General features: G+C 32.5%; 3 protein-coding genes across 7 annotated transcripts; 2 read left to right on the top strand and 1 right to left on the bottom strand.

Annotated features, from left to right (window-relative positions):
- Positions 1–2,019: 2,019 nt before the first annotated feature.
- LOC123689119 (CLIP domain-containing serine protease 2-like) lies at positions 2,020–5,772 on the top strand. The gene is made up of 6 exons (XM_045627918.1): positions 2,020–2,101; positions 2,804–2,946; positions 3,188–3,428; positions 3,983–4,161; positions 4,452–4,557; positions 4,792–5,772. Exons 1-6 carry the CDS (start codon positions 2,038–2,040, stop codon positions 5,202–5,204), a joined length of 1,146 nt encoding a protein of 381 aa, XP_045483874.1. The 5' UTR covers positions 2,020–2,037; the 3' UTR covers positions 5,205–5,772.
- A 2,323-nt stretch (positions 5,773–8,095) lies between these two features.
- LOC110994223 (serine protease easter) lies at positions 8,096–15,891 on the bottom strand. 5 transcript variants are annotated; one of them, XM_045627992.1, is made up of 6 exons: positions 15,776–15,891; positions 15,325–15,467; positions 9,697–9,874; positions 9,174–9,355; positions 8,770–8,875; positions 8,096–8,640 (listed from the first exon to the last, which is right to left on the bottom strand). In XM_045627992.1, the coding sequence occupies exons 1-6, from the start codon at positions 15,834–15,836 to the stop codon at positions 8,204–8,206; spliced, it is 1,107 nt and encodes a 368-aa protein (XP_045483948.1). In that variant the 5' UTR covers positions 15,837–15,891; the 3' UTR covers positions 8,096–8,203. The 5 variants fall into 5 exon arrangements, with proteins under 5 accessions (XP_045483948.1, XP_045483960.1, XP_045483946.1 ...); XM_045627990.1 differs by lacking the exons at positions 15,325–15,467; positions 15,776–15,891 and adding exons at positions 10,277–10,419; positions 11,460–11,581 and having other exon boundaries at positions 8,100–8,640; XM_045627998.1 differs by lacking the exons at positions 8,096–8,640; positions 8,770–8,875; positions 9,174–9,355; positions 9,697–9,874 and adding exons at positions 13,308–13,842; positions 13,966–14,071; positions 14,376–14,557; positions 14,767–14,944 and having other exon boundaries at positions 15,319–15,467.
- A 3,803-nt stretch (positions 15,892–19,694) lies between these two features.
- On the top strand, positions 19,695–24,126 carry LOC111002380 (CLIP domain-containing serine protease 2-like). Its single transcript, XM_045627921.1, has 6 exons — positions 19,695–19,779; positions 21,726–21,868; positions 22,091–22,331; positions 22,886–23,064; positions 23,355–23,460; positions 23,699–24,126. The coding sequence occupies exons 1-6, from the start codon at positions 19,716–19,718 to the stop codon at positions 24,109–24,111; spliced, it is 1,146 nt and encodes a 381-aa protein (XP_045483877.1). The 5' UTR covers positions 19,695–19,715; the 3' UTR covers positions 24,112–24,126.
- The last annotated feature ends 1,765 nt before the right edge of the window (positions 24,127–25,891 follow it).

Genomic DNA, 25,891 nt, shown 5'->3' with positions numbered 1-25,891 from the left:
TATAACAATACTTAGGCTTGGCTTGTATTTGTGTTGGTTGATTTTATGTCTATTAACAGCCTAAAGCAATTTAATAGTATACGTAATAGCGATAATCGTTTTTTAGATTTAGTATTAAGTAATATGTCTTGTATTGATGTGTCATTCCCCTCCGAATCGATAAGTACACGCGAATCATCCTAGCTTATTGTTAAGTTTTGAATATTCTAAAATATCTTTATTACGAACGAGAGGTAACACTTAACTAAATTTTTATAAAGCTGACTATGTGTCTATTATAGGGGATCTCAAAACCATCGATTGGAATGACAGCCTATGCGCTCACGATAATGTTAATGATATGGTTTCTGAGTTCTACAAAATACTTAACATTAGCAAATTTGTTCCTAAAACGTCCATCACGAAATCTAAGTATCCAGTGTGGTTCAGTTCCTCCTTAATAAAATTACTTGCTGAAAAAGAAAAAACACGTAAGAGGTATCGAATATACAAGAATCCTCGAGACGAAATAGAGTATTACATTATTAGAAAACGTTGTCACAAACTTTATGCTTGCTAAACTAAATATAAGCGAAATATTGAGGCAAGTATTCCTAATAATCCTAAATGTTTTTGGAGTTTTATAAAAAATAAGAAAGGTGGTCACTCACCGCTTCCCTTGTGCATGAAAATGGACAATGTTACAGCCCAGTCTTCACCTGATATTGCTAATCTTTTTTCGTATAAATTTTCGTCTATATATACTTGTGATGAATCACTTGTTGGCAGTTCCACTCCAGACGATATTGGCAATGTTGATGGCCTCATGTCTGTTAGCTTTAGTGAAGATGAAATATCTAAGAAAATAAAAGGTCTTGATACTAACAAAGGAGCCGGGCCAGACTCGATTTCCCCTATCTTTGTAAAACGGTGTAGATTTGTGTTATCTTTGCCCCTAACTATTATTTATAATAGATCTCTTAAAGATGGTGTTTTTCCTGATGTATGGAAAATGTCTCGTGTTGTACCTGTGTATAAAAAGGGAGATATCACCGACGTAAATAATTACCGTCCTATTTGTATTTTATCTCGTTTTTCCAAGCTCTTCGAGTCTGTCCTGTATCCCATAATCTACAAATGTGTTGACGGCTGTATCATTGATGAGCAACATGGTTTTAGAAGAGTTTTTTTGGTTTTTTTTTCACTAATTTAAGTGCCAACATTCTTGGTAATTTTGTTTACATATATTGTCGTACACATTAGATAGAAGATTTTATAAAATTATCAGTAGATTTCGTAATATTTATGATGTTGTAGACTTAATAAATAAATAAGTTCAATCCACCCATGTACGATGCGCGTCTATCGAACGGAACTGGAAATTCTATCCCCGTCCCTTGTTTTCGGTCAGTCTAATAAAAAAAAATTACGTCTGCGTCTATTACTGGGGACTTACCCGTTATAGTATAGAGCCCTACAAATTTATGATACGCCCATGTCGTTAACATAGATTGACTATTCCAGGTATTTGTAATGATTGTATGGACTATACCAAATGAAAGGCGGCATTTGCTCAAAAGACCTTGGAACGAGACAGATAAACCATCTAACTAACTAAACTATCACTAAAGTATAAATAAAATTCATATAATTAAAGAAAATTAAATTTAAAAAAAAACATCATTATACGTCATTTCCTAGATTTTGGTCATCCGGTTGGCATGGAAACAATCTGCATGTAATTGATTAAAATATGCTTGGCGACGGAATCGTCATAATAATAATAATAATAATCGTAACATTGTCCATGGACAATGTTAATTAATATCAGGTAATTACGTCATGCCTAGCACAGAAACGGCAGATATAAAATTCAGGAAATATGCATGTGGTATTTAATTAAATTGTATGTTATAAATACCGTACCGATTGCAATGCTCGAGGAAAATATACATAGATATGTATATATATATGTGTCATTATAAAAAAATATTTTATATTATGTGGATCGAATAAAGTTAGTCTTTGTTAGTTATTCACAAAGACCACACCTTTAAGATGTTTGTAAATATATTTTTATGTTTATTAGTGCTACGTTCGTGTTATCTGGTATATAGTGAACGTACGTATTTCCTTTTAAGTGTTAAAATATATTGCTTATCGGTCTTAAAAATAGGAAAGCTCTTTGCATCGTACACGCAATACAATAACTGATTATAATCGTAATTTATTACAAATTGTCTAGCTAATCTAATCTTAATTTCAAGAAAAAAGCGGTTTGCCTTAAAAATAGACAAATAGTTTAATTATATAAGGTAAATACGTAGCTCGTGGTGTAACTTTATATTATTGTTGACATGAAAATAAATCACGTTGCTAAAATAAAGATTAAAGATTTCAATTCAAAAAGGTAACTAAGTTAACCACGGTTTTTTTTATAGAAGAAGGGGCAAACGGGCAGGAGGCTTACCTGATGTTAAGTGATACAGCCCATGGACACTCTTGATGCTAGAGGGCTCGCGAGTGTACCAATTCTTAAAAGGCAACGCCGACCTTTTAAGAATTGGTACGCTCTTTTCTTGAAGGACCCTAAGTCGAATTGATTCGGAAATACGTCAGCTGGTTCCACATATTGTGGTTTTGTTTTAGTATTATATTATATTATTTTAAATAAATTATGGAAGGCAGTCTAAATTCAACTATCTTTGACTTTTCGATTAAACAGGGAAGTGTTAAATTACATATGAGTCAGAAGCTATATCCTATAAGAGAACATAAGATTTATTATAAATGTTAATCTAATTAATAAAACTATTTTTTGTAGGATATTGCAGCGATTGTCAAATTTACTACACATGCAAAGCAGCAGCTGATCATGCTCGGTTCAAGCCAGGCGACGAAACAAACAAGCTATTTGAGAAAGCTGCGTGTGGAACAGAAACGGAAGATGAAGACTCCGACTTTAAGGTAATCAATAGCTAAAAGCATGCAGCAGAATTTGTAAAATTCGCAGAATAATAATTGCACAAGATTTTCAACGAAGGAATAGCCACGGTGTTTCAAGTGGTGGTAAAATTTGTTTCAAATCGCGATGGAAAATCAAAAATAATATTATTTTATTCAGGATCCCAATATGTGTTATAGGGTTGAAATCAGAGAGTTACTTAATTCGGTACTAGAACGACTAAATTTTTCTGGATTCTCATAGGTATGTTGCTCAGACTTTCCCAGCTTAAATACAAGTCCACAATCAACTCCTCCGGGAAGTAAATTGGAAAGTAAATATGCAGAATCGAATGAAGAAAACTTTGATTCGATTTCGATCGAAGAACAATTTCCCAACATGATTCCGGATAAATGCGGCAGCATTTTGGGAAATCGAATTTTTGGCGGCAGAAAAGCTAAACTATTCGAATTTCCATGGATGGTACTGATCGCTCATGAAACACGTAAGTGTTAGCTTATAGACGTTTTGAAAAAATATTGTTAACACATAGAATGCTAATGAAGTAATAACCGGAAAATTGTATGGCAAATTTTGATAAAGTGAATATGATTTTTTCAAAATATGCATGAATGCATTTTATTTTATTTTTATAAATAAAAAATCGGATCCGAGTGGTAAGCACAGTAGATTGGATGCCGAATAATCGGATCCGAGAACTAGGGCAATGGTTTAAAAAAAAATCATAGGTTACATTGACACCCTTGACATACTGGTTACCTGGTAACATTCATACAATCCACAGCGGTTTCTAATGTTTATTATATTATTCTATAAATTAAGTATTAAAAATAAAACCTATGAATACTGTGTGTAAAGGTTACGTTATATATTCAACACACTATTTATTTGTCCATGTTACATCGAAATTACATCTACGTCACCACTCACTCAATTGAAACCAAATTAATTATCTATTGCATGTTTGTGACGATTACGCAAACATAGTAACAACCCAATTATCGAGACCTAAGGAACTTATTTTTGATGATTTTTCAGGCGAAGGTCCCCAATTTCAATGTGGTGGAACTATCATTACCTCTAAATATATTCTGACAGCGGCTCATTGTGTCGTTGATAAAAAAATCGCATCTGTCAGAATAGGAGAGTTTGATATTAATTTGGAAAAGGATTGCGACTATGAAAAGCACAAAACTATCTGCAAAAAAGAAGTCCAGGTTTACCCATTTTTCATAACGAAAATACTGAAAATGAATTTAATTGTTGGCCACTTGCTATATTTTATTCAAATTTCATGCTAACATTTAGGTTTTACATCATTGGAAATGATTAAGAATCTATAGTTTGGCTCGTGGATGAGTATGACGCTCAAAACCCAGTGTCAGTTATTAAAGTCAGTTTTGGATAAACGCGCCATTTGATTAAAGTTAAATTTGTTGTTTGTTATGCATCATGCATTGTTGTTGTTCGTGATAAACTATCCCTTAATACAAATATGCATTTTTAGGATATGTATGTCACAGAAATAATTCCACATGAAAATTATCAAAGATCACCAACCGCGAATGACATTGCTTTGCTGCGAGTAGATGGCGAGATCGTCTTTAACTACCGTAAGTATTATTAAATAATATTGCAATAGATATTTTAGCTCACAAAAAGACGATTAGATAAACTTAATGTACCAAAGAAATGTTAGCATAGATTATATAGTAGCGGTTACATCAAAAACAAAAACACACTAATGCGTCTTCCTTCAATGAAAAATACATGTAATGATTGAATAACAAAATTTCATACAGATTCACTAGGACTTTGTACAATTGAGCCTTTTCATAATTTTACAGCAAACGTGGAACCAATCTGCCTACCACTGTCATTTGAACTACGTAGCAAACATCTGGATCATGAATACGGCACAGTAGCTGGTTGGGGCTTCACTGAAACTGGTAGAGAATCTGGAGTATTGTTGAGAGTCGAAGTTCCTGTGAAAACTGACGCTGAATGTAAAGGTTACTACAACAGAAATACCCGGGAGATCATTAATAAGCAATTTTGCGCAGGAGATTTCAAAAAGGACTCTTGTAATGGTGACTCCGGAGGACCTCTAATGATGAAAGCTAACTACAATGGTGTCAATAGTTACGTCCAGTATGGCATCGTGTCGAAGGGTCCAATACAATGTGGATCGTCGTTCCCAGGCATTTACACGGATGTCAGAGAATACGTCGATTGGATATTAGATAATATTAATGAATAATTAAATTATCGGAAATGGAATAAATACTTATTTATTAAATAGCTAAGTATAGTACTTGTTCTGAAGTCAAACGGGAACTGTTTCATAGTTAGTAGAGCGTTTATGCAGCAAGGTCATCAGGAAATTATATAACCATATAAGTATTTAAAATTTTAAATAATAAAAAAACAAACAAAAATATTCATTAAAGATTATTAGAAATTATGGTTGTTTACTTGCTGGCATAAATGGTCGCCTTTTCCTTGTGGTGTTAGGAGTAGACAATAGGAAAAGTACGAGTACTGAGTAGTATCAAGTAAAAACGACAACGTTGTTACTTGTGTATGAATGTTTCATGTAAATATAGTAATTAATAAGCAAGCAATATTTTAATAAAAATAATCAGAAAAATAAACGCCTTATTAAAATAATGATTTTTTCCTCCTTTTCCAAAGCTCATAGAACTGCTCTAGATAGTAGAAGCGGTTTCGAAATAGAATTCCCTCGGGGATTGAACTATCATAAATAAATTTGATGAAAATATTGATGCATTCACAATAAAAGCAAGACTAATCTGATAAATCATATAATTAATAATATAAGATTTCCCAAAACATCTGATGAGGTTCAACATTTACAAATGTATTTTAATTGTTGAACTGTATTGATTTGCTCATGATATACTAAATCAATAGTTTGCAATTATGGTATATTTTCTTATTGTATTTGTCATATGTATTTTTGCACTTCTTGCCTAGCTTATGTAATTTAATCCATGTTTTTTTCCTTGACTCACAGTGGTTGTCTGGAAGAAATCGCTCGAAAGCGATAAGTCAGCCAGTTGTTTTTCATTAAATTATGTTTAAAATTTTGTTTATGTAATGCAACGAAGTGTTAATAAATAAATCATGTTCTAACAAAGAGTAGGTACCTAAACTATATTTTAAGAAATCAACATTTATACCAGAATGTCGTAATTTCCTAATTATTCCATGAATTTAAACTTTTTTTTTATAGAACAGGGGGCAAACGGGCAGGAGGCTCACCTGACGTTAAGTGATACCGCCGCCCATGGACACTCTCAATACCAGAGGGCTCGCGAGTGCATTGCCGGCCTGGTTTGGTAGTAATTAATTTAATCATTTTTTTTTAAGGAAATGTGTATTTAATATATTTATCCAGTAAACATGATTTGTTACGAATATTAATGTAAATAGTTTAGAAATATCTTTTATCTGTATGTGGTTTACTAATTAGTGCTTTTGAAATATCCACGCACACATCCTGCTTTGACATAACCCATTATCACGTTTATAATATTGTTACGAGCTAGGGGATCGGATAGAAACTGCCGTCGATGAATTCAAGGGTTTATTTTAATAAAATCTACGAGGAATTCGTTTACACTAATATCTTGAAATTACGCACAGAAAAGCACTAATAACACACACAATCAAACACTGTCACTAATCACTTAAATCACTCAGTACTTTATCACTGGTATCACTTAATCGCACTTTTTCTCTTCGCTGTTTATCGCTTGGAATCGCATTCAAAACTGAACTGAGTGATCGCGTTTTGGCTCGCTTATATATCCCTGGGAAGAATCTCGAACGATGTTTCCGATGTTTACGAGAACTTTCTAGGCGGGAGCGCTACTGAGTAGCGATCGCCTAATTCTACTTGCTATCTCTTTCGCACATTGCTACGTGCTTGTCGTACGACGTTCTAGAGTTCTCGGTCTAGCTTCGAGAAGGTTCTTATCTTTTCTCTCTTTCGCGTATCAAACAGTGCTTATCCCACACCTAGAAAATTCGTTCTAGAATATTCCTTCATCAAAGGGTTATAACCAGGCCTGAAAACGCCTGAAAACGGGTCTGCTGAAAAGTGTACCATTCATCTATACGTGTTCTGAAACCGACTGAAAAAATGTTTCAGCCTCCTGAAAACTACGGCAACATTATGTAAATTTTGATTTTCTAATATGTGATTGACCCTCTCCTGAAACGGTCATAAATCATATTTCAGCCTGCTGAAAAGTTCTTTAAGTAGTGGAAAAATCTAAAAACATTGCAGTTGACCCGTCTTCGTAACAATATTACTACTTAAAAGAGTACCGACAGTTTTTTACGCCGGCTTTTTCTCACGGCCAACACCCTCTGTCTTCTTTGCCGATGAGTAGGGATGCCTACAGGTTCAAATTTAATGACGTGGAATAAGTGATACCTGTCTATATTATGTTCCATACTAAAAGTATTTTATTTTTATTTAAAGTACTAGTTGTATGGGAAACACAACAGCGCAGTATTGTTTAATGTAATAATTTTACGTTAACTGTATCATAGAAAAGATAATTGAAGGGAGATAGTTAATTTTTTTTCAAACAATTTTAGTTTTAACTAAATTATAGATAAAGATAAAGATATGGCTTGCAACATACTCTGATATTACTGTATTCTCTTCTAAAGGCAGCATGGATCAAACACATAAAGGTTGTGATTCGCTGATAATGTTATCAAATCCCTAAAAAATGTAATTAATTGTAACAAAATAATAATGTAAAGTATCGTTTCTAGCTAGCTAGAAGTAAGCCATGAGAGAGTACAATATATCATTTATGTGATTTTCTGAAAGTAATATGCATTATAATTCGATACCTACTATAAATATTCTATGTTTAAAATCGAATTTCTGAACTTAAACACTTACGTATGTATTCTCATGTAGTTCTCATGTAGTTAGGATAATCATTAATCGTTATAAACAGATGAGGTTTGCGATACAGTGTGTAAATAAAAATAACTAAGATGGGTTATAATTCTTTTTATTTTGCTTTACATATTAGTAATGACCTACATTTTTCTAATTTTTTTTGTGTGTAACAGTAAGCAACACTATTTATTTTCAATTCCTTTTTATGATTAATAATTTTATATTCTTCATAATACCTTTATTATAAATATAGGTATATTGATCTCGTTTTTTTTAGACCGTTTCTTTGTTTTGGAACTAATATACATCTAATCTGTAATATTATCGAGTATCCAATTCACAAATTTCGATACATCAGTGTAAAAGCCTGGTTTTGCAGAACCGCATTTGGTAGGTCCAAAAGAAACGACTCCATATTGAACATAGCGGCTCGCGTCTTTATAGATGTCTTTAATCATAAATGGACCACCAGAGTCTCCACTGCACGAGTCCTTCCCCAATTTTCCCGCACAAAACTGATTCTTCATATCTCTCTTAAAACGCCTATCTTGGTTTGCCATATTTCTATAGTACCACTTGCAATATTTGTTGGATTTTACAGGAATATCGACTTTCATCAATTTTGTAGCCTCTTTGCCGAGGATAATGTCCGTCACGCCCCAGCCAGCCACTGTCCCAGTCTTATAGTCCAAATCCTTATTTTGAAGTTCAGGTGTTATTGGTAGACAAATTGGTTCAACGTTAGCTGGAAAAATGACAAATCTTGGTTATTTATGATAACGAAGTAAAAAATGTGTTAGGACTTCCCTTATTCATAACTTTTAGCACAACATGCGTAAAATATGGAGGTAATAAAAAAGTTATTTCAACTTACGATGATTAAAGTCGATCTCGCCTTCCACTCTCAGCAAAGCAATGTCATTTTCCGGTGGCACCTGGCGATACTCGCTATGGGGTATTGCCAATTCTACATACATGTCCTGAAGGAGAACAAGTAGTATACATATAGTGCCATGTTTAATCTTTATAGATTTTTTACGTGTGATTGTCATTTTGAAATATCACAAACTGTTACATCCAATCACGATATGACGTGGCATTTTTGTATGCAATCCCGATGAACTAAAGGTTATGGTTAGGGTCACCATCGGTATTGATAATGGGAATATAGGAGCTTAGAAAACTATAACTAAATCTAACGTTCATCTTTTATGGATTACACAGAAAAAGTGTAAACACTTAAAGAGAGTTAAGTTGAAATGAATAATCTTCAATCACCTGAATATGTTTCTCACAGACAGGAGATACGCCAGGTTGATAGTCGCAGTCATCATCTCTACTGACATCGTATTCTCCAATTCTCACTCCTGCAATATCTTTGTTGACAACGCAGTGAGCAGCAGTCAAGATGTATTTTGAATTAATAATTGACCCTGAACATTCACGTTTATGACCAAACCCTGAAATAAGAACCTTTTTATCTGCGATTGATTAAAATAGCGCCCGAACGGATGAAGTTAAACTAGGTCGACGTTAAACTCTTGTAGATACAGCATTTCTTTATATCAGTCATTGTAGAACAGTATCAGGTTCGCAAAAGAAGCAGAAAGAAGATGAAAAAATATATTATATTGACAAAAAGTGCTTCATTCAGTTTTAGATATAAAATCTAACAAGGAAACATTTAATCATTATAAATAACTCTAAATAATCTACTACTATATCGTAAAATAATCTCCTATTAACATTCTCTCCAGCATGGAACTAAAAGTCTGCTCTATGAACGAAATTATACACTAACTTGTATTATAAAAGATAATCGCCATCCATGGGAATTCGTAGAGTTTAGCGTATTTGCCTCCAACGATACGATTTCCTAAAATACTTCCACACATTTCTGGTAGAAGGTGATCTTTGCTTATTCCACTCCTGCTGTCTAACGAAGGCATCTCAAACGGTGGAAAAATGGAACAGCATACCTAGAAGAATATTACCAATATACATATATGCTCCACGACTTATCAACAGGCGAACACCATTAATAATCGAAACCTAGCATAACAAACAACATTTATGTATTTTATTATTTATTTCCCAATCAACAATAAACACAAACACAATCTTGCGTCTTAGAAAAAAATACCTACGTATGTGCCATAGCACCTACTTCACATTTACACTATACGACGTATTCGAACGTTGTATGCGCTTCCATTTTCCTTTCCAAAATGGGATTTTGAGGTCGAGCTGCCTTTGTCATGTTCAGGTCTAAAGGCTTGCGGTTTCCTCATGATGTTTTCCTTCACCAATCAAGTGAGTTTTAAATTATCACATTAAATTAACATTTATAAATAGCAAGATCAAGTGCATGCTACCAGTACCTTATATATCATTTGCCCATTTTTAGTTACCACGCCGCAATAAGCTTTGGAAAACAATTGCTTTGTTACATTGTCTTGCTTTAAGGTCGCGTGATCAAATGCCGCCTTGCATTTGGTATATTCCATACAATCCTTACAAATACCTGGAATTTTCAATCTTGTTAACCCATATAATGATGAATATACATGACGAGGTACAGAAGTATTGCGGGTCTTTTTGTCTTTTTTTAGGAATATATTCTCACAAATATGTAAACTGTGTTGTACCATGTATGTTGTAAATAGTAATATTGCCGATGTAGGCGGGGCGGGGCGTATCTCGCGAGACGCAAAACACGAATGACTACGATTTTATTTTATGTATTTTAAGTAAAAATGTAAGAGATAGAAAAAGTAACTTAATTGTTTGTAGACTTGTCAAGATAAATAGCTTTTTTATGTGTGTGTATATAAAGCATACACAAATGTAATTGAAACAATCAAAATGTTAGGGATTTTGATAAAATTTGAAAAAGATAAAAGATAAGTATAAGGCATTGAAATTTTTTTCAAATTTTATATATCGGCTGGTGTATCTTACTAACAATCGTGATTATATAAATAAATAACAACCAATATAATTAAATTGGTTTTAATTAAAACCGATGAAAAACTATCCTTATCCAAATAAGATTCGCTTAAAGAAAAGAGTTCATTTAAAAAGCATGTCTTTGCAAGGATAACTTTACAACACATTTAATTTTAACACATTTGATATTGGCGGTTTCCTCTCAATAATCATTTCGATTATTGTATTTTTAAATATTTGAACTAAGCTTATCACGACTCTAAATTTTTAAATTCAATGTTATTGTGCATAAATAAAAAGAAAAAATTTAATAATTTTGATTCTAATTATTGTCAAATTGAAATATATTTATTTTCCTGTTTCATATTGTTTTATTTCCTTTTCGATAAAAAATTTTAAATTATTATTATTTCATATTCAATACAATTTAAGCATACTTAACGAGCTTATTATATAACTTGAGCAAAACTCTCTATTTTCATGGTAAACAATAAAATATATCAATTAATTACATTCAAAGATGGCTTGGAAATCCAATCCAATATTTTACAAACAAAACTATTTGTTTTTATTAAATTAGTTTCATGAGTATTAGAATTTAATTATCATACATACCATTACCCAAAACGGCACTTATATGTAGCACTAACAGACTAAATATTAACTTTTTAATCATATTTAAATATTCTCTGTTGTAGTCTAGTCGACAGATTTTAGCAGACTGGCAATCGGAACAGTTCAACGCCGTGAATTATTTGCGAAATTAAATACGTCACATACTGTTTGGGTTTTCATAAGATTTTCATTACGTATTGTTATCGTTACTTTAATAACGGAATAGTTTTATCTTTGGTCATATTAATAAGTATTGGTCTCTTTCGTTTTTAAATATATTATTTTTTAGATGACCGCTATAAAACAGTTTACTATTATAGGAATTGTTAACGGCATCCAAGTTATTTCTGTTGTAGTCGCCTTCACATTCAGTGTCAGTTTTCACTGGAACTTGCTAGTACACTGCCGCTTTCATGATCTAGCCGTTTGCTACGTAGTTCAGACGATAGTGGTAGACAGATTGGTTCTACGTTTGCGTAATATTATGAATAGGATAGTCCTTGTGCTGTCTGTGATATATTGTTATTAAGTCATTACATACATTTATTCATTGAAGGAAGACGCGTTTGTGTTTATTTTGTTGTGAATGATACTAAAGATTATATTCTAATATTTCTTTTTTCCAATAAAAGAAAAAAATAAATAAAATAAAATTTGAATTTTTGCACTCATAAACCACAACATTACAAGTACCCCGTGGAAAACTTATATGCAATAACATTTAAAAAAGTTAGTTTTACGTTACTAATACTTGTGTTAGGCTTGGCTTTTACCTGAATATGATCTTCACAGAGTTCGGTTCATATTCACAATCCCTATCCGAATTTATGTCATACTCTCCTATTCTGACACCTTCGATTTTCTTATCAACGTCCCAATAAGCAGCTGTGAGAATAGATTTGTATTTAATTATAGTTCCGCCACATTTAAATTCACTTCGCCTAAAAAAACATCAAAAATGTGCCTTAGGCCTTGATACTTAAGAACGATTTATACAAATCCGAGAACATATACTAACTGTTACTTGACTCAACCCACAAAAGGTATAATCTTTTAAGGGCCTTATGACCTAGCGGTCTTTTTAAGTGGCAGCTAGGTGAGGGGTACTGGGTTCGTTTCCCGGTTTCGTTTCGAGAGATCATACGGACACCAGAATAATTGCGAGGTCCCAAGTTTCTTTGCAAAATACATTACTTTTTGAGATAGTGAGATTTTATTTTTCATCCTTCATTTCCAGTTATGACTTCCTACATTTATTAATATTTAAGGTAAAATTACATTTAAATCAATTATTATTTTGTAAATGTTTATAGTTTTCCTTAAATATTAATGGAGTATCATTATTCATAGTAATATTACAAAATAATATCCTGAAAATTCTGGGCCACTTTCGGTTATCAGATAACCTTTTTTTGGACTTTTTTGGACAAAAAACCAAATGAGATTATAAAAACAAAATTATCTCAAACATAACAATATATATAACAAGATTATCTCAAATTTTTAATGGAGTTCGTTCACGATCCAGATTCCATTCTGTTAAAATCTATCGTACAGATGACAACAGAAATTGTTAATATAATTAAAAAAATATTTTTTGTTTATTACAGCTACATATATGTGCCGTTTTGGGTTCTCGTAAGTGTATACTTTATCTATTGGAAAAACTTATGCAAAATACTTCATTCCAATCGAACAGCTTTGAGTTTGAATATTGGGAAACCTCAATATTAACAATATGGACCATGTATATAATCTAGAGGAAATATCTAAGTAATAAATCAAAGTTCTTTACAATTTAAAAAAAAGACAACTGTTTGAATTGTATTTTTTATTTATAATACATTTGTCATCGTTAACATAGATTGATTGTTCCAGGTATTTGTAATGATTGTATTGACTATACCAAATGCAAGGCGGCATTTGATCACAAAACCTTGGAAGACCTTGAACTATTCTTTAATATTATCGAGTATCCAATTTACAAATTTCGATACATCAGTGTAAAATCCGGGTTCACCAGAACCGCAGAGTCCAGGTCCAGAAGAAACGACTCCATATTGGACGTACCGGTTCACGTCTTTATAGATGTCTTTAATCATAAATGGACCACCAGAGTCTCCATCGCACGAGTCCTTCCCTAATTCTCCTGCACAAAACTGATTCTTCATAGCTCTTTTAAAATAATGATGTTGATTTGGCGAATTTAAATAGTACATCTTACAATCTGAGTTGGATTTTACTGGAATATCGACTTTCATCAATCGTGTAGCCTCTTTGCGCGTTTCGGTCACGCCCCATCCAGCCACTGTTCCAGTCATATAGTCCAAAACCTTATTTTGAAGTTCAGGTGTTATTGGTAGACAAATTGGTTCAACGTTAGCTGGAAAGAAGACAAATCTTGGTTATTTATGATAACGAAGAATAGATGCTATAGTACTTCCCTCATTCTTTTAGCACAACTTGGGTAAAATATGGAGGTAATAAAAAAGTTATTTCAACTTACGATAACTAAAGTTGATCTCGCCTTCCACTCTCAGCAAAGCAATGTCGTTTTCCGGTGGTCCGCGGCGAAACTCGCTATGGGGTATTGCCAATTCTACATACATCTCCTGAAGGAGAACAAGTAGTATACATATAGTGCCATGTTTAATATTTATAGATATTTTACGTGTAATTGTTATTTTAAAATTTCACAAACTGTTACATCCAATAACGATATGATGTGGCATTTTTGTATGCAATCCCGATGAACTAAAGGTTATGATTAGGGTCACCATCAGTATTGAAAATGGAGGAATGAATATAGGAGCTTAGAAAAATATAACTAAATCTAACGTTCATCTTTTATTGATTACACAGAAAAAGTGTAAACACTTAAAGAGAGTTAAGTTGAAATGAATAATCTTCAATCACCTGAATATGGTCCTCACAGGCAGGAGATACGCCAGATTGATAATCGCAGTCTTCATCTCTACTGACATCGAAGTCTCCAATTCTCACTCCTGCAATATTTTTGTTGACAACGCAGTGAGCAGCAGTCAAGATGTATTTTGAATTAATAATTGACCCTGAACATTGACGTTGCGGACCAGAGCCTGAAAAAAGAAAGTTAAACTAGGTCGAAGTGGAACTCTAGTAGAGATGATTTTAATTTACAATATATACTTTGGAAACACTAAAGGAAACATTTAAAAAATATAAATAACTCTAAATAATCTACTACTATATAGTAAAATAATCTCCTATTAACATTTCTCCTGCATGGAACTAAAAGTCTGCTGTATGAACGAAATTATACACTAACTTGTGATATAGAAGATAATCGCCATCCATGGAAATTCATAGAGTCTAGCGTATTTGCCTCCAACGATACGATTTCCTAAAATACTTCCACACGTTTCTGGTAGAAGGTGATCTTTGCTAATTCCATTACTGCTGTCTATCGAAGGCATCTCAAGCGGTGGAAAACTGGAACAGCATACCTAGAAGAATATTACCAATATACAGATATTATTCTCCACGACTTGTCAGGAGGCGAACACCATTAATATTCAAAAACCTTGCAAAACAAACAACATTTCCCAATCAATAATAAACACAATATTGGGTCGATTGAAAAAATACGTACATACGTGACATAGCACCTACTTTACATTTACACTATACGACGTATTCAAACGTTGTATGCGCTTCCATTTTCCTTTCCAAAATGGTATTTTGAGGCTGAACTGCCACTGTCATGTTTAGGACTATGGGCTTGCGGTTTCCTCATGATGTTTTCCTTCACCAATCAAGTGAGTGTTGAATTATAAAAATGAAATAACATTTATAAATAGCAAGATCAAGTGTATGCTACCTGTACCTTCTTTACCATTTGCCCATTTTCATATACCACGCCGCAATAAGCTTTGGAAAACAATTGCAGTGTTTCATTGTCTTGCTTTAAGGTCGCGTGATCAAATGCCGCCTTGCATTTGGTATATTCCATACAATCCTTACATAAACCTGAATTTTTTTAATCTTGTTAATACATATAATGATATATATACAAGACGAGGTACAGATGTACCGCGGGTGTTTTTTGTGACCTCTTTTCGAAATCATCTTCTCACAAATATGTAAACTGTGTTGTATTATTATGTCTTATACTATAATATAATTTCATGGTAATTATATTTACTCTAGTAATAAAATATATCAATTAATTACAGTCAAAGATGGCTAGGCAAACCCAATCCAGTGTTTTACAACCGAAACTATTTGTTTTTATTAAATAAGTTTCATGAGTATTAGAATTTAAGTATCATACATACCATCACCCAAAACAGCACATATGTGTAGCACTAACAGACTAAATATTAACTTTTTAATCATATTTAAAATTCTCTGTTGTAGTCTAGTCGACAGATTTTAGCAGACTGGCAATCGGAACACTTCAACGCCGTGAAATATTTGTGAAATTAAATACGTCACATACTATTTGGGTTTTCATAAATTACTATTTTTGTTGATAAAAACGTGCGCATGTTCTATTTTTGACAAATTGAACTACTTTTAAAATTCTATATTATCTTTCCAATTTATCGCTTATTTTTATAAGTAGTTCTTATTTTCAAAAATAGAACTAAATTTTAAAAACTTTTATACTATAAGTCATACCATTGTATTTTCATATAACCGAGCAAAACAATCAATTGTTTTATTAACACGAAGGCATAAAAATGTGTTTATTTTAGCAAATTTAATTAGAAGTTAATAAGCAGTTCAACAATTTATTATTATAATATAACTTTAATTTCTTTTACAAGGTCCTAAGGTCGAGACAAATTAGTTAATAATATTTCACAAGACTAAGCCACTGATCAGGTTAAAAATGTTAAAACATCAGAATTCTGTTTGGTGTGATCTTGTAATGCAAAGTCTCTAAAGTACACCCTTAATACAATACTCTTTTATCCTTACAATTTGTCAACTATCAGATAAAAAATGTAGTATATTTAACAAATTGTCCAAGTTTTGTGGTCTTTGTGTCAGCCGCACCAAAAGTACCGTGGAGGTTATGGAGACGATAATCAAGAGAAGAGCACCTTTTGATATTCCGGTTTCCTTATCAAGAATGACAATCAATAGCACAGACTGCGGTATTCTTTTTTATTCAAATTAAACTAATTATAAGGTGCTTAAGGTTGCGTATTGTTCTCACGAGTATGTAAGTGCGTGCTCCTATTTCACCATGTCTCCTGCTGAGGACAAATCTTTGTTTTGAATTTATTTTATTATTCTTTATTACTCAAGATATCATATGGAACATGGTAGTGGTTGCAAACATTGTGTAAAAAAACCTGGCGATTAAAAAGAGTGTCGGAGAGTTTATTACCAGTTCTTCTCTTCCGTTCTACGCCCTTGATTTGAGAACTGGCAGTAAATGTAAAATTAGATTCATTAAATTTTTTTGACGTTCATAAGTGTACATTGTGTTACCTATATGAATAAATGAATTTTGACTTGACTCTGACCATATAAAACGAACTATTATATGTGAATATTAAATACGAACTCTTTCCTTCCTCTGAAGAGAATAAGATAACTGCTTTATTAAAAATAATAGTTGCGCTGCAACCCTTGGATGATTAAGGATAGAATTAGGATTAGTTTTAAAAGGCGTTCAAAAGATTTATGTGCCTATGAGTATTCAGGTTTAAGGCATGCCAGTTTCCTGCTCGTTTTTCCTTCACCGCATAACCGATAAAGCATATATTTTACATTTGTACAAACACTATTTATAATTAATAATGCGCTCCAATCCTTGGAAATAATGATGAATCATCAAGTATTTAGGAATCCGTCTAAACAAAATACCGTCCGGTAGTTTGTTTGTTACAAACATAAAAATGTGTCCTCTTTATGACTCAAAGTCAAACTCAAAATAACTTTTCTCATATACCGAGGCCCGAGATAATTATTTATCAGTCCTGTGATCAGTGATCATTTGGCATGGAAACAATGTTCATGTAATTCCTTAAAATATATACGGAATCGTCAGAAATCATTGACGATCAAAATAAGATTCACAAATTTTTTTTTATGCATTTCGAGGGATGTAATATTATTGAAAAAAAAAACAAAAAGCAGTTCAACAATTTATTATAATAAATAAAATATTTAATTCTTTTACAAGGTTCCAGGGGTAAAATGGGTAAAATGGGTTGGCCATTTTAGGTTAATAATATTTCACAAGACTAAGCCACTTGATGGTTAAAAATGTTGAAAGATCAGATTTTGCTCGGTGTGGTCTTGACTTGCAAAATCAATGACGTACACCATTTATCCAATACACTATCCCATCCTAACTATCTGTCAACTATAAGATGAAATATGAAAAAAAATTCACAAATTTTCCAAGGTCTTTAAAGCATTGAAGCACTGGATTTAGTGTTCAGTTCTACAAAGACAGCAACTCTCTACTATTATTAATTGAAGTTTTGAAAAGGAATTAAAAGTTAGCACACGGGGTGACTATTCAGAAATATGCATTGTTTAAAGTACATAAAATATGTACGAGAATGTACCTAGTCTTGACTCGGAACCTTGGCCATAGGTAGTAGAAGAGCTGCCATCAAAACGCCATGTTTTTTTTTATAGAACAGGGGGCAAACGGGCAGGAGGCTCACCTGATGTTAAGTGATACCGCCGCCCATGGACACTCGATGCTAGAGGCCTCGCGAGTGCGTTGCCAGCCTTTTAAGAATTTGTACGCTCTTTTCTTGAAGGATGTTATGTTATAGGCAGCTTCGTTTGTCTTCAATTCTGTGATACAGTCCAGATACATCATACAATTCATGGTGGTTTTTTTTGTACAGAATGTAAAGTGACGGCAGCATATTCAAGCTTCTCTCACTGTACATTGTACCCAACTACCGAAATGTCATAAATTATGTATTCAACTGTAATACTACAATGAATTCGACAAAGTAGATGTTGAGTCAAAAATTTTAATCGTACGGTAGAACTGATAAACAGGGACAAAACAGTAAAAGAGAGGATGGTTGCCACAAAACGTTTTCAGTCACCAATATACAAATATATACAGTAAAATAATAATATGTACTCTTATTAAAAAATATCGAATCATTTATTTTAATAGATCACGAATGTATATACAATTTAACGGTGACATATTATCAACACTTGGAAAATATTTTTACACTTTGTCACTTCATTCCTTGTAAACTCTTTCATGTTTTTTTTCACTAAACAGCACTTTCCCTGTGAAGCGTTAAGGTGACATCGGGTGGTGGAGGCTCCCAATCCCAATTCAGTCGTGCCTTAGATCGTCGGTCTACGGGGGGCCCCGACTCGTTGGAACCGTCCGAGTATCCACTACTGCAGGATCGAAGACTTCGCGATGCATGGATTTTATGTTCTAAAAATATGATATATATGAATATGGAATAGGAACAGTAATTATTATATACTAGAAAATACCTTAATTTATCTTACAATATATGTCTATAAAATAAGATCCCGCAGATCAAGAGTCGAGGATAAAGAAATGGGAAATTAGTATATAAAAAAAAACTCTGAGATGGTCTGAAAATTAAGTAAAAGATATTGTTATACTCATATTTTTTTTATAGAACAGGGAGCAAACGGGTGAACTGTCATTTTCATACCAAGGACTATCCATATACACCGATCCGACCTACTATGGATAACTGGTATCGACAGATGGCTATTACAGTCGCTCGATTGATTATTGACTCACTTTAATCAATACTTGGATTAAGATTTCTATCTTAGATGGTCAAAATTGTATTGAGATAGGTTATTGGGTTTGGCCGTTAATCTGTACCGCTATTTAACAAAGAATTGATCAATTCTTAATCCCGACCATGACACTGGCTAAATCCTTACCTACCTCCTATAGTATCCAAGTAATCTCTTGCGACATCATCCAGCTGCAGGACCTGTATAACAGGGACTGGCTTACGTCTGGATCTTTGAATCAGCCGCACCAGAAGTACCGTGGAGGTTATGAATACGATAACCAGGAGAAGAGCACCTATTGATATTCCCACGTCCTTACCTTATCGTATTAACTTAAATTGTATGTTATAAATACCACACTGATTGCAAAGTTTGAGGAAAACAAATATATATATGTATATGCGTCATTATAATAAAAGATTTTTTATTATGTGGGTCGAATTAAGTTAGTCTATGTAAGTGTTTCACAAAGACCACACCTTGAACATGTTTGTTAATATATTTTTAGGTTTATTAGTGCTACATTCGTGTTATCTAGTATATAGTGAACGTACGTAATTCCTTTTAAGTATTAAAAATTGCAAATCGATCTAAAAAATAGGAAATAAAGCTCTTTGCATCGCACACGCAATACAATAACAGATTATAATCTTAATTTATTACAAATTGTCTAGCTCTGTCTATATAAATCTTAATTTCAAGAAAAAAGCGGTTTGGCTTAAAAAGTAGACAAATAGTTTAATTATATTACATAATTAATTCGTGGTGTAACTTTATATTATTGTTGAAATTAAAAGAAATCGTGATGCTAAAATAAATTTTAAATAAATTCAAAAACGGTACTAATTTAATCACGATTGTTTTATTGCATACATGTATAATTAAATTATGAAAGACAATCTAAATTCAACTATCATAAAGACAACTTTTGGGTTATTTGACTTAAAAGTAGTTCTCCTATTTCTCTTAATATATTAAACGCAACATTCAACAATTGAAACAAAATAACAATCTTCTTTCGAAAACAACCATAAAGTGAATTTTCTTAAAAATCAATTAATTAGATACGTTTTTTTAGTATCTCTTTGATTATTATTAGTAGCAGCTCTGCACTACATAACATTGTAAATCGTTTGTTCGATCATACCGTATACACATAATAATTAATAAGATTAATTGCGTGTTGTTTATAACGGTTCAATGGTTCTGCGTCATATGAACTTGAACTCACATCTAGATCAAAATCAAAATATAATTAAATCATAAGTAACTCAATACTTAATTTTAATCGTCTGTAAACATTGCTTCTAAATTTACATTTACCGCCAGTTCTCAAATAGTAACTACGTAGAACGGCCAAGAAGAAAAGTCCGTCACTTTTAAATTGCCAAGCATTTATGCAGACAATCAATGCATCATCACGTACAACCTCGGGGTTTAATTGTACCCTTAAGCATTAGTCCCTCATTCGTCAGTCTAAAGCAATATTCAGTTCATTCCAATCCAACCACTAATGAACTAACTCTAACTCATCGCTCACGGTACATACTTCTAAATAATGATTAACAGGTAATCCTTAATATACAAGAATTAGAATATAGCGATTTATTAATTAAGAATTCGGTGAAAGATCTCAGTGTTAACTATACTTTTAACAGATGAACACCGGGCTGGAAAGTTTGAATATATCGTACACTAACTTGTGAGGAAGCCGTAGCTACAGTAGTTAGTCAAAATCTGGTTAAAATATTTAAAAAAAATAGCTAATTCCAAGTTTACAAAGAATTTCATAACATATATTTGGAGAACCTCGCAAAATGGTAGTAAATGTTTATTCAAAATTGTTATTCAAAATACTAAAGTGTAATTATCCGCAATTACATTACAGTATATTCATGTATAGTACGTTGTTTACTGGACGACTATGTATTTGCATGTTGTTCCCGCCAGAATGAAAGGACGTGCTTATATTTCACGAGCCTATTACTAATAATTCAGTTAGAGGACAAATATATATTTTTATTTAACTAACTACTATAAACATGGTGCAGCGCCTTACAAACATTGTGTAAAACCTTGGCGATTAAAAAAGTGGCGGAGAGTTTATTGCCAGTTCTTCCCTTCGGTTCTACGCCCTTGATTTAAGAACTGGCAGTAAATGTAAAATTAGAAGCATTTAATATGGATTTCTTTATTTACTTACATAAGTGCACATTGTGTTAACTAAATGAATAGATGATTATGTTTATGTATGAATGTGTATTCCTGTAAGAATAATTTAATAAAATAAATAAATAAACTGATTTTGAATTGAACTGGCACGGAAACCGTCTAACAATTTATTAACTTAAACAAAAATAAGGGAAGTTAATATTTCAGTATGACATTTTTTGGCTTTTAAGTGTTAAATAACATATGAGGCAGAAACTAAATCCTATAAGAGAACATAAAATATATTATAAATGTTAATCTAATTAATAAAACTATTTTTTGTAGGATATTGCAGCGATTGTCAAATTTACTACACATGTAAAGCAGCAGTTGATTATGCTCGGTTCAAGCCAGGCGACGAAACAAACAAGCTATTTGAGAAAGCTGCGTGTGGAACAGAAACGGAAGATGAAGACTCCGACTTTAAGGTAATCAATAGCTTTTAATTTGTAAAATTCGCAGAATAATAATTGCATAAGATTTTCAACGAAGGAATAGCCACGGTGTTTCAAGTGGTGGTAAAATTTGTTTCAAATCGCGATGGAAAATAATATTATTTTATTTAGGATCCCAATATGTGTTATAGGGTTGAAATCAGAGAGTTACTTAATTCGGTACTAGAACGACTAAATTTTTCATGATTCTCATAGGTATGTTGCTCAGACTTTCCCAGCTTAAATACAAGTCCACAATCAACGCCTCCGGGAAGAAAATTGGAAAGTAAATATGCAGAATCGAATGAAGAAAACTTTGATTCGATTTCGATCGAAGAACAGTTTCCCAACATGATTCCGGATAAATGCGGCAGCATTTTGGGAAATCGAATATTTGGCGGCAGAAAAGCTAAACTATTCGAATTTCCATGGATGGTACTGATCGCTCATGAAACACGTAAGTGTTAGCTTATAGACGTTTTGAAAAAATATTGTTAACACATAGAATGCTAATGAAGTAATAACCGGAAAATTGTATGGCAAATTTTGATAAAGTGAATATGATTTTTTCAAAATATGCATGAATGCATTTTATTTTATTTTTATAAATAAAAAATCGGATCCGAGTGGTAAGCACAGTAGATTGGATGCCGAATAATCGGATCCGAGAACTAGGGCAATGGTTTAAAAAAAAATCATAGGTTACATTGACACCCTTGACATACTGGTTACCTGGTAACATTCATACAATCCACAGCGGTTTCTAATGTTTATTATATTATTCTATAAATTAAGTATTAAAAATAAAACCTATGAATACTGTGTGTAAAGGTTACGTTATATATTCAACACACTATTTATTTGTCCATGTTACATCGAAATTACATCTACGTGACCACTCACTCAATTGAAACCAAATTAATTATCTATTGCATGTTTGTGACGATTACGCAAACATAGTAACAACCCAATTATCGAGGTCTAAGGAACTTATTTTTGATGATTTTTCAGGCGAAGGTCCCCAATTTCAATGTGGTGGAACTATCATTACCTCTAAATATATTCTGACAGCGGCTCATTGTGTCGTTGATAAAAAAATCGCATCTGTCAGAATAGGAGAGTTTGATATTAATTTGGAAAAGGATTGCGACTATGAAAAGCACAAACCTATCTGCAAAAAAGAAGTCCAGGTTTACCCATTTTTCATAACGAAAATACTGAAAATGAATTCAATTGTTGGCCACTTGCTATATTTTATTTAAATTTCATGCTAACATTTAGGTTTTACATCATTGGAAATGATTAAGAATCTATAGTTTAGCTCGTGGATGAGTATAACACTCAAAACCCAGTGTCAGTTATTTATATCAGTTCTGGATAAACGCGCCATTTGATTAAAGTTAAATTTGTTGTTTGTTATGCATCATGCATTGTTGTTGTTCGTGATAAACTATCCCTTAATACAAATATGCATTTTTAGGATATGTATGTCACAGAAATAATTCCACATGAAAATTATCAAAGATCACCAACCGCGAATGACATTGCTTTGCTGCGAGTAGATGGCGAGATCGTCTTTAACTACCGTAAGTATTATTAAATAATATTGCAATAGATATTTTAGCTCACAAAAAGACGATTAGATAAACTTAATGTACCAAAGAAATGTTAGCATAGATTATATAGTAGCGGTTACATCAAAAACAAAAACACACTAATGCGTCTTTCGTCCTTCAATGAAAAATACATGTACTGATTGAATAACAAAATTTCATACAGATTCACTAGGACTTTATACAATCGAGCCTTTTCATAATTTTACAGCAAACGTGGAACCAATCTGCCTACCACTGTCATTTGAACTACGTAGCAAACATCTGGATCATGAATACGGCACAGTAGCTGGTTGGGGCTTCACTGAAACTGGTAGAGAATCTGGAGTATTGTTGAGAGTCGAAGTTCCTGTGAAAACTGACGCTGAATGTAAAGGTTACTACAACAGAAATACCCGGGAGATCATTAATAAACAATTCTGCGCAGGAGATTTCAAAAAGGACTCTTGTAACGGTGACTCCGGAGGACCTCTAATGATGAAAGCTGACTACAATGGTGTCAATAGTTACGTCCAGTATGGCATCGTGTCGAAGGGTCCAATACAATGTGGATCGTCGTTCCCAGGCATTTACACGGATGTCAGAGAATACGTCGATTGGATATTAGATAATATTAAAGAATAATTAAATTATCGGAAATGGAATAAATACTTATTTATTAAATAGCTAAGTAATAGTACTTGTTCTGAAGTCAAACGGGAACTGTTTCATAAATAGTAGAGCGTTTATGCAGCAAGGTTATCAGGAAATTATATAACCATATAAGTATTTAAAATTTTAAATAATAAAAAAACAAACAAAAATATTCATTAAAGATTATTAGAAATTATGGTTGTTTACTTGCTGGCATAAATGGTCGCCTTTTCCTTGTGGTGTTAGGAGTAGACAATAGGAAAAGTACGAGTACTGAGTAGTATCAAGTAAAAACGACAACGTTGTTACTTGTGTATGAATGTTTCATGTAAATATAGTAATTAATAAGCAAGCAATATTTTAATAAAAATAATCAGAAAAATAAACGCCTTATTAAATAAAACTGCTCTAGATAGTAGAAGCGGTTTCGAAATAGAATTCCCTCGGGGATTGAACTATCATAAATAAATTTGATGAAAATATTCATGCATTCACAATAAAAGCAAGACTAATCTGATAAATCATATAATTAATAATATAAGATTTCCCAAAACATCTGATGAGGTTCAACATTTACAAATGTATTTTAATTGTTGAACTGTATTGATTTGCTCATGATATACTAAATCAATAGTTTTCAATTATGGTATATTTTCTTATTGTATTTGTCATATGTATTTTTGCACTTCTTGCCTACCTTATGTAATTTAATCCATGTTTTTTTCCTTGACTCACAGTGGTTGTCTGGAAGAAATCGCTCGAAAGCGATAAGTCAGCCAGTTGTTTTTCATTAAATTATGTTTAATATTTTGTTTATGTAATGCAACGAAGTGTTAATAAATAAATCATGTTCTAACAAAGAGTACGTACCTAAACTATATTTTAAGAAATCAACATTTATACCAGAATGTCGTAATTTCCTAATTATTCCATTAATTTAAACTTTTTTTTTATAGAACAGGGGGCAAACGGGCAGGAGGCTCACCTGATGTTAAGTGATACCGCCGCCCATGGACACTCTCAATACCAGAGGGCTTGCGAGTGCATTGCCGGCCTGGTTTGGTACTAATTAATTTAATAATTTTTTTTAAGGAAAAGTGTATTTAATACATTTATCCAGTAAACATGATTTGTTACGAATATTAATGTAAATAGTTTAGAAATATCTTTTATCTGTATGTGGTTTACTAATTAGTGCTTTTGAAATATCCACGCACACATCCTGCTTTGACATAACCCATTATCACGTTTATAATATTACTACTTAAAAGAGTACCGACAGTTTTTTACGCCGGCTTTTTCTCACGGCCAACACCCTCTGTCTTCTTTGCCGATGAGTAGGGATGCCTACAGGTTCAAATTTAACGACGTGGAATAAGTGATACCTGTCTATATTATGTTCCATACTAAAAGTATTTTATTTTTATTTAAAGTACTAGTTGTATGGGAAACACAACAGCGCAGTATTGTTTAATATAATAATTTTACGTTAACTGTTTCATAGAAATGATAATTGAAGGGAGATAGTTAATTTTTTTTCAAACAATTTTAGTTTTAACTAAATTATAGATAAAGATAAAGATATGGCTTGCAACATACTCTGATATTACTGTACTCTCTTCTAAAGGCAGCATGGATCAAACACATAAAGGTTGTGATTCGCTGATAATGTTATCAAATCCCTAAAAAATGTAATTAATTGTAACAAAATAATAATGTAAAGTATCGTTTCTAGCTAGCTAGAAGTAAGCCATGAGAGAGTACAATATAT

This window comes from Pieris rapae, chromosome 1 (assembly GCF_905147795.1).
Source record: "Pieris rapae chromosome 1, ilPieRapa1.1, whole genome shotgun sequence".
In the NCBI taxonomy this organism is placed as follows: domain Eukaryota; kingdom Metazoa; phylum Arthropoda; class Insecta; order Lepidoptera; family Pieridae; genus Pieris; species Pieris rapae.
Note: the sequence above shows the minus strand (reverse complement) of the source record. Positions and strands in the feature narration are given on the sequence as shown.